The following is a 9,662-nucleotide window of genomic DNA, read 5'->3' as shown; positions in this document are numbered from 1 at the left end:
TTGCGTGAGATCTGTGCGTTGTGATGCACAAATATGAACCCCGTTCTTTTGATTGGGTTCATTCACATTAGCGAGGTTTTCCTGCATGGCAGCGCAGCATGTCCTGTGAGATCGACCATCGTTTTCAATGGGGCTGGGGGCAGCTCTAGTGAAAGCAATGGGAGAACCATGCTCTGTGATTCCTTTCATCCCCAAAGTGATGCGAGGCTGTTTTCACATGAAACGGCCTCACATCCACAGGGCTTTCACATAGCAGCAAGTGCAATATCAGGCAGTGAATCACAGCCCGACGTCGCACTCGCCAGTGTGAAGGAGCCCTTAGGGAGCTTTCCCACAGTGCTTTTACAATACTGTAGGATTATGTCAGCGGGTTCCATTACAGCTGCTGAAAACAGCATTGCAACAAAACGCCGGACAGGAACCACACACTGGCATTAAAGAAACAGACGCCATTTTTAGTGTCTGGTTTACCAGCGTTCCGTTTGTTGTATTTGGAGTATTGAATAGCGCAGTACGCCATTTAATATTCCAGGTGTAATAAATGAAATACTTGTAAAACAGACACTAAAAATGCTGTCTGTTTCTTTAATGCAAGTGAATAGTTCTGTTCCAGTTGAGGGTTCTGTCACAATGCGGTTAGCGGCGGCTGTGATTAAACCCCGGCAGTCCCACAGCATAGTGTAAAAAAAACAAAACACGTAGGACTGTTCCCTTATACTATTTCCCTGAGTGTGCAAAATATAAAGACCCCCCTTACCATACCAACCATTCTCAAGGAGCTGGCAGTGTAGGGTGGGCTTGAAACTGCGTTAAGGTATTACTAGCTCCTTTTTATATTCTACATATCATTGGAAAATCTAAGATTCAAAGTGTTAACAGTATGGGGATAGAACTGGTTTACACTAAAGGTCTATTTAGACAACGATAAGCGACTTTTGGGCGATCAACGTTATGTCATTTACAGTGCAAGCTGATCGCTCAAGATGAGCGATCACCTTGCGCTGCCAGCGGAGGATGCAGAAGACAAGCAGGGTACCCCTGCTTGCCTTCTGCATACAGCTATTCCCTGCTCTGAGCCCCCGGCTGTTATACAGCCGAGTGCTCAGAGCGGAGGATGCAGAAGACAAGCGGGGTGTCCTCGCTTGTCTTTTACATCCAGATGTTTTCTGCACGGAGTGCCTGGCTGTTATACAGCTGAGCGCTCCGTGCCAGGTATGAAGAACAAAGGTGAACTGCTCTGTTCTTCATACCCAGCCTGTCATCAGGGAGCGGGATACAGCTGAAACAATAGTATCAGCTGTATCCCACTGTGAATCCCTGATGAGGCTCATCGTTGTCTTTCAGCGCGCTGAAAGACAACGATGAGCGACAGCTTAACGAAAACTGTATGATATCAGTGCAGTTAGGCACAACGATTATCGCTCAAAAGACGGCTTTTGAGCGATAATTATTGTGTCTAAATGCGCCTTAGAAGTTCTCTTCATAAAACAACTTTTAACAAGGATGGTTAGGCCGGTGTCACACAGATGTAAGTGACTTTTTTGCACATGCTCCCATTCATTGAAATGGAAAATTAAGTATGTGTTTTTGTGCACAAATGCACAGATAAATAAAGCACGCTTTGTATTTTTTGCACGATCGAATTGCGACTGTAAAATAAGCTTGTGTGAATGAGTTTATTGACTTGCGTATTGACCACGCAAAACGCTATGCAAATTAGTGTGTGTGACACAGGCCTAAGGGATCCTGTACACGCTTGGATTTGATTTGTGAAATCAGTGGCTTGCCCCAGATTCTGCAGCAAATACTATGGAGAACCGGTGCTTCCTGCACACGACCGGAAAATATCCGAAGGAGAAGGGGCGCAGAATCCGCGTCATCGTCTTGGGCCGCCGCTGATTTCTCTGTACTGCACATACGTGCTGGTGCTCCCGTAGTACAGGGAAAGAAGAACCCAGACAGGTAAGCGGGGTCGCCGGTCGCATCCTGCTGTGGGATCTGACCCAGTCGTGTGCAGGAGCCTTATTCTTCTATAGAAAAATGAAGGACTCAAAGAAATTGCAGCACGTGGCACAGAGCAGCTGTATGGATCACCACATGGGCAGGGAATGGGGCATTGTCAGTGAGGTATAAATAGGAAACCTAGGTGATTCCATTTCACTACAGAATCCAGTTTTCATGGTCCATCTCACCCTCTGATCTCAGTCACATTCTGCTTGCTATAGGGGGAATCTGTGAGGGCTTCAGACACAACGGCGGCGCTGTAAGCCAGGTCCCAGCTGCAGGAGAGGACAGCGTCCATAAGGCCTCGTTCACACGGGCGACAATGCATCGCTGCAATAAAATCGCAGCGATATCGCATCGCTGGTCCGCGCGACATAGCCGCGAGTTATCGTGGTGGTACCGCGACTTTGTAGCACCACCTGCAAGGTTTTTCGGGGGAGGCTTGAAATATAAGCCCTTCCCCAAAAATAAGCTGTGGCTGAAGAAAAAAAAAACCCACATACATACATCACCTGTCCGGCTCTGTCAGCTCGGCCGCATCTTCTCCCCGGGTCCCCGGCAGTGATCTTCTCTTCTGGCTGGGGAATCAAAAATTCCCACCTTTGAGCACTGGCTGTGATTGGCTAAGCGTCAGCCAATCACAGACAGCGCTTCAAGGAGGCGGGGATTTTTGAATCTCCGGCCAAAAGAGAAGATCACCGCCGGGGACCTGGGAAGAAGATGCGGCTGGGCTGACAGCGCGGGACAGGTGATGTATGAGCATTTTTTTTTTCTTTCTGCAGCCAGGGCTTAAATTTTAGCTTTGACAGTAGGATTTCCTACTGTCAAAGTTGCATCGCACAAAAATCATGTTTTCATACGATGTAACAGAAGGATCCATAGGGAAACATGGACTACAAAACCTCACGAGTCGCGTGAATATAGCCGGACCCGCGGGGTTTTTATGTCGGGTTGTCGCATGCTACAAAACATCTCATGTGTGAAGTAACCCATAGGAAAGAATGGGCTTCTCATACATGTAAGTTGTAGCAATGCTTGTGAACGAGGCCTAAGCCCTATGCCACCGCTAGCACAGTCATCTCAGAGAAGCTGCCCAAACAATAAGATGCCTACGTTGTCACAAAGTGATAGTTAAGATTCTGTAATTTTTGTATCCAAACTTTATTTCACAATTTAAAAAAAAAAAAAAATCATTTTTCTCATAATTAAGTCTTCCTGAGTTGAATTGTGAATCAGGACCAGTTCTTAAGCACGACAGTTTCGTGGAGAATTTTTTTTTTTCTGCCAAAATTTACAAAATATCTGAATAGTGGAAAAAAATAATCCATAAAACTGATGTAAATAGGTGTTACCGTGTGCTGGCATTTTTTTCCCTTATACCATCAAACGAGGCAGAGACTTGAAAAGAATTCACACCATTATAAGGACAGTGTGTCCGGCGTCCCCACAAGACATCCACTACCCCGCAAGGTTATGAATATCCATTTATGTACTAGCAGAATAGCTCAGGCCTGAGTGTTGTAGTTAAATATCATTTACATAAACTCATTACAAATGGCCTCATATCAATCACTAGCTTTCTAACATTAAAACAAGTGGAAGTACAGCGTGGGTCAAGGCTGGCTGTTCCTAGCAGGATCATGGCTTAGTAAGACAGTCCTCCCTGACCAATATGAAAGGCCCATGATTAAGGGTGGTAGGTGATAAGTATTAGAGGCACTTACGTGGCAGGAGCCTGCACTTAAAGGGCTTATCCAGGCAGAGCCTGCTGAGATACACCGGGGTCAGAGCAGAAGCGCTTCTCCTACCCCTGCGCAGCAGCTGGCACAGCTCTCATTGAAATCGGATTTCTGCTCCGACCCTGCTGTAACCGGGCAGGCACTGCCTTGGATGACCCATTTAATTATATATCTGCCGCTGGGACTTGGGTGAATGCCAGCATTCAGAGATTTCTTAAGGCCCATTTGGACACAACAATTATCATTCAAAAGCCATCTTTTGAGCGATAACCGTTGCGTCTACAACGCGCAGCCATCATACACTGTTCGTTCATCGCTGATCTCTAGCAAGCTAGAAATCACTGACTTATTAGCGCCGCATGCTGACTTTCTCAGCGGGCGGCGCTGATAGTATTCTTTCAGCTGGTATCCAAGCAGGCAGTTCACAGTAGGGGAACCAGCTAAAAGCTCAGAGAACAATGCAGCTGTTTGCATATACAAAACAGCTGCTTTGTTCTCAGAGCGATCGCTGAGCCGGCATTTAACTCTTAAGTAGCTAATTAGCTACTTAGACTTATGCAAAGATAATTGCTCAAAACGGTGACTCAAACTGTCCTTTGAGCGATTATCTTTCAGTGTAAATGGGCCTTAACCCTCTAGGTCTTTACTCATACATTATGCAAATTACCACCCCCACTGTAAAATGTAAATCATTTAGTTCTCTATCCTTACATTCAGTTGCAATAAAGAAAGTGACCTCTTACACAGATAAGTAGGTCCAACTCTCTAGACTACGCAGTGAAAGTAGATGCTACCTGCTCCTGCAGTGGCATACTTTATATTCTCATTAGAAGGGCTGTTCAGGAATAGAAATAAATGGTACCAAGCGTCTGCTAGTGCAAGTGAATAGAACCAAACAGCCGTCCCAGAGAGCCCTTGGAAAGAGATGGCAATGTTCCTAGGTAAACAGCAGACCCTTTTTCTAGTCCCGGACAGTGCCTTTAGGTAATGCGCCCATTTTCTTTATAGATTCTCTGTAAATGAAAGGCAATTTTAAATAGTATTTTAACATTAAACAGCTATTAAAGATAAGAGAAAGATGTGCGCAAGTCTAGTGGAAGTGCAAAATCAGCTTGAGATGCCATCTGTCGAAGTACGATTCCATCATTGTTGGAACCTGATGAATGCATTCTATTGCTTCTCCGATTGGTTAACCAGAGTTATTTGCGCTGTGATTTAATAGTACAAAATATCTACAATTTAGAGCTGGAGAACATAAAGAAAAAAAATTAAGAAGATTGACACACGCAAAAGAAAACTAGCACAAGGCAAAGAGTCCAGCTGAAACGTTGTGCAAAAGGCTCAAAGATTTGACCAAAAAAAAAAAAATAAGTAGTATATACTGCAGCTGTCACACCAGACTTCCGGGCCAGGAGACGACGGTCAGGGTGACGCGGTTCTTCTGCTCTTTTAACATGGGGATCAGCTCGGAATTGCTCATGCCAACAGCAGACACTCCGTTTACTTCAACGATCTCGTCCCCACACCTAGAGAGCACAGAGAGTCGAGCGTTAGTTCTTAGAATCAATACAACACAGTGGGTAATGTCAGCCAGGGGTGTTCCTACTAGGAAAAAGCTAGTAAATTACAATGTAATACAACAGTAAGGGTCCAGGTTAGGTTTTCTTTTTTTAGAATTGTGTTAGTGGTACGGCCTATGAACTACTCTATTTAGGATAAGGGCTCATGCACTAATACATAATATAGTGGGATACAGCACCGTATACAAAGGCTTCTGCGCCAAATACTGTGGGACACATTGGCTTTGCTTACCTTATATCGATATTTTGCACCAAAATGGCACATGCCCGAGACTTTCTACACGCTTTTCAAAACTATATAGCAAGATGCAAAAATTGTCGTACCACAGCTCAGGCAGGTTGGAGGACATGACAAGGTTCCCTTTAAAATGAGCCACATTTATCACAGTGACGTAGGGTTAGCTATAAAGTTAAGGATGGGACAGATTTATTAACCAGCATTAGTTTACGCTAGTTTTTGTTTCAGAATTTTGGCGCAGATTGTTGCATTTTAGCCACACCGAAAAGGTGCCTTACACATACTAACAGAATGGTATTTAACAAAGAGAAATGCAAAGTCCTACATCTGGGTAAGAAAAATGAAAGCAGCACATACAGAATGGGAGGAATTGGGCTAACCAGCAGCACATGTGAAAAAGACTCGGGAATACTAATAAAAGCACAGGCTTAACATGAGTCAACAATGTGATGCAGCAGCAAAAAAAGGCAAACACAATTCTGGGATGTATGAAGAGAAGCATAGAGTCTAGATCACGTGAGGTAATTACCGTATCTCACTTTACTTTTCCTTGAGCCCCATTCACACGGGACGAATGTCGTGCAACCGATGCCCGACACTTGTCCCTGCATGTACTCACTTCTGTGCTGTTGCACAGGAGCGAGTATCATTGGCTCGCAGTGGAGCAGCTGGAGATTTCTTTCCTCGCTCTCCCCTGCCCCCCTCCATTCACTCAACACAGTGCTGTATAATATCCTCCATGCTGCTACTACTGACGGTACAGAGAAAGAGAGAGAGAAGTAGGATCCCAACTAGGTGCAGGTTATAGGAGACCTCATAGCAGCTAGTCTACACCCACTAGCTCGGGAAAAACAGAATTGGACATAGAGCCTCCAGAGGGGAAAACTAGTCAAAAATGTGATATATTAGGCTATTTATAAGACTTGTACATTACTCTCCTCATGTACACACACAATGGCAGATGCTGAAGATTCCCTGAAGCCTAGTGGCGTTTTACATTGGAACATGCATTATCCCAGGAATTTTTTGTAAGCAGTAAACAAAACAGGAAGAAGTTGTAGGAGTATTGACCTGAACAGTTTAATAAAGAAATTAAAATATATACACACACACACACACACACACACACACACACACACACACACTGGTACGCACGCACACCAAAGTCATTTCCGGTCACACGTTCCAAAGTAAGAATTTGACTTACTTTAGCCTTCCATCGAAAAAAGCTGGTGTAGCAGGCACTATAGTTTTGATGAAGAAAGGCTGATTCCCCTTGCTCTCTTCATAGCCTCCAACAATGCTGAACCCCCAGCTTTCATGCGTACTCTTCCGTAGTGAAATGTGCCGACACCAGTGGAGGGAGCTGGGAAGGAATAGCAAATGTCCATAAGTTGTAGAAACATGCCAACAATGGGGAGGCGATGCTGAGGAAATGGGGGAGATAGCAAACATACAATATCCGAACATGTTAAAAAAAAACTTGCAGAAGCCTAAAATAATAGTTTGCTTGTCCTAGAGGGATTACGTATCTTTGTTACATGCTGTCCAATAAGAATAGTAATCCTTATTTATATAGGGCCAACACATTCCGCAGCGCTTACAAGCCGTGGAATAAAAACAAAACCACGGTTACATGTAGTAATCAATTGATGGAAACAGTGAGGGTCCTGCTTGAACGAGCTTAGATACTACAGATAATGGGGTGATACAGAAGGTAAAGGGGCTGGAGATGTGCAAGGTATGCAATGTGGAGAGTGAGGGGTGCTATACACAGACAATAGTCAAATTGGGACATATAGTGGATGAATTGGTGTGACTGCACGGAGCGGTTGATTACAACTAGCAGGGTTTGCAGTCAGTAGGACAGGGAGTATGTTATCAGTCGGAGTACAGAGGGGTTTGGTTTAGGGGATATGGTATGCCTCCCTGAAGAGGTGCGTTTTTAGAGCACGCCTGAAGTTTTGTCTGTCAGGTATTGCCTGGATAGTTTTGGGTAGCGCATTCCAGAGGACTGGTGCTGCTCTGGGGAAGTCTTAGAGGTGGGAATGAGACGCTCAGGTTAAAGAGGTGCTTAATCTGATTTCTTTAGCAGAGCGGAGGGTGCGGGCTGGGTGGTGGATTGAGATGAGGGAGGCAATGGAGGGCAGCGACGTGCTGTAAAGCGCTTTGTGGATGAAAAGGGCAGATTCTTGCGATGTTCTTGAGGTGCAGCTGACATGTTCGGGTGAGAGATTGGATATAGGGAGGTGAAGGAGAGATTACAGTTGAATATAACCCCAAGGCAGTGGGCATGCTGGGAGTTAAGACCCATTTAGACACAACGATCATCACTCAAAAGATGTCGCTGAAGCGACTTTTGAGCGATAATCGTTGTGTCATTTACAGCCCAAGATGAGCGATCACCTTGCGCTGCCAGCGGAAGATGTAGAAGACAAGCGGGGTGTCCCAGGTGTTCCCCCGCGCCGATCACCCGGCTGTTATACAGCCAACTGCTCGAGGCGAAGGATGCAGAAGACAAGCGGGGTGTCCCCACTTGTCTTCTGCATCCAGTTGTTCCCCACTCCGAGCACCCGATTGTTATACAGCCGAGCGCTCTGAGCAGAGGATGCAGAAGACAAGTGGGGTGTCCTTGCTTGTCTTCTGCATCCAGATGTTTTCTGCACTGAGTGCCTGGCTGTTATATGGAGCCAGGTATGGAGAACAGAGCTGTACCGCTCTGTTCTTCATACCCCGCCTGTTATCAGGGAGTGGGATACAGCTGAAACAGTAGTATCAGCTGTATCCCGCTGTGAATCCCTGATAAGGCTCATTGTTGTCTTTCAGCATGCTAAAAGACAACGATGAGCGACGGGAGAACGAAAACTGTATGATATCAGTGCAGTTAGACACAACGGTTATCGCTCAAAAGACGGCTTTTGAGTGAATTTTGAGCGATAATCGTATCTAAATGGGCCTTTATGGCGCCACACACTGAGATGGAGATATCAGGATGAGGTCAGTTAGTAGAGAGCGGAAACACCAGGTGGTCAGTTTTGGAGAGGTCCAGTTTTAGGTAGAGAGTGGACATGGTGTTAGAGACAGCGGACAGTCGGTGGGGTTCTGTAGAAATGGTGCAGAGATGTCACGGGAGGAGGTGTATAGCTGGGTGTCATCAGCATAGAGATAGTACTGAAAGCCAAATAGGGGCTTTGTAGAGGGAGAAGAGGAGGGGGACGAGGACTGAGCCCTGGGGGACCCCAACAGAAAGGGAAAGTGTGTGGGGGTGGAATTTATGAAGGCGATGGGGGAGATTGAGGCGTTTTAGGAAAGTGAGGAGTGCATGTGAGCTGTGCATGGGTAAAGAAAGGAGAGAGGGGCTGATATGGATAGAATGCACCAGAGGTGGGTGTTGGAGGTAGGTTTGAAAGAAAACAGTAAAGATAAGAACAGAGACTACCGTAGTAGTGATGTCAGGAAGTGCAGGGTTTTAAGACAATTCATACGGCATGCCTGTCTCTTGCCCTGTTGAACTGCATAAAAGCACCCTTGATCCCGGTCACACTTCATACAGTTAACAGCCACATGCATGTCAGTGAATAAAAACTACTTTAAAAACCAAACAGCCAACAGCTGGGAGGGACTAGTTTAATTAGATTAATTAGGCAACTAGCCAGTGACCCGCCCAGAGGTTTTATGGCTTGCTTACTTAAACACCACCTCCACACTAAAACTGGACATAGAAGTGGGGAATGATACTATATGGGGGAGGGGGCACCAAAGATGCACGAAACATGAGCCGTATTCAATCTAGGCAAGAGACTAGACATAATAGTGGAAATACACAGGGATGTAATAAGGCTATGATCACACATTGCGGAATAAATCTGCACCCAAATCCACATACTTTGGCATGGATATTCAAATGGAACTCACTCATTGCAATGAATGAAACCAGTGATGATAATTCACCACTTTTCCACAACAGCGAATGTTACAGATTTAATAATCTGCTGCATGTCCAATTTTGGCTGCAGATTTTTTTCCACTACAAGTGAATGGCATTTGTTAAAACCCGACTCACTTCCTTTGTAATGTACATCATTGTGGAATGTTGGTGGG

The 9,662-nt window shown here is 45.3% G+C and overlaps 1 protein-coding gene across 2 annotated transcripts in view; it reads right to left on the bottom strand.

The window, feature by feature from the left end:
- Positions 1-3,147: 3,147 nt before the first annotated feature.
- LOC136580793 (ligand of Numb protein X 2-like) overlaps positions 3,148-9,662 on the bottom strand; it is a 61,249-nt gene continuing 54,734 nt past the window's right edge. For both annotated transcript variants that reach the window (XM_066581648.1, XM_066581649.1), the window contains exons 9-10: positions 6,769-6,927; positions 3,148-5,269 (exon numbers count right to left, since the gene is read on the bottom strand). In XM_066581648.1, the coding sequence (XP_066437745.1) occupies positions 5,134-5,269; positions 6,769-6,927 (295 nt within the window). In that variant the 3' untranslated portion in view covers positions 3,148-5,133. The remainder of the gene's footprint in view (positions 5,270-6,768; positions 6,928-9,662) is intronic.

Source organism: Eleutherodactylus coqui, chromosome 10, assembly GCF_035609145.1.
Source record: "Eleutherodactylus coqui strain aEleCoq1 chromosome 10, aEleCoq1.hap1, whole genome shotgun sequence".
Classification (NCBI taxonomy): Eukaryota; Metazoa; Chordata; class Amphibia; order Anura; family Eleutherodactylidae; genus Eleutherodactylus; species Eleutherodactylus coqui.
Note: the sequence above shows the minus strand (reverse complement) of the source record. Positions and strands in the feature narration are given on the sequence as shown.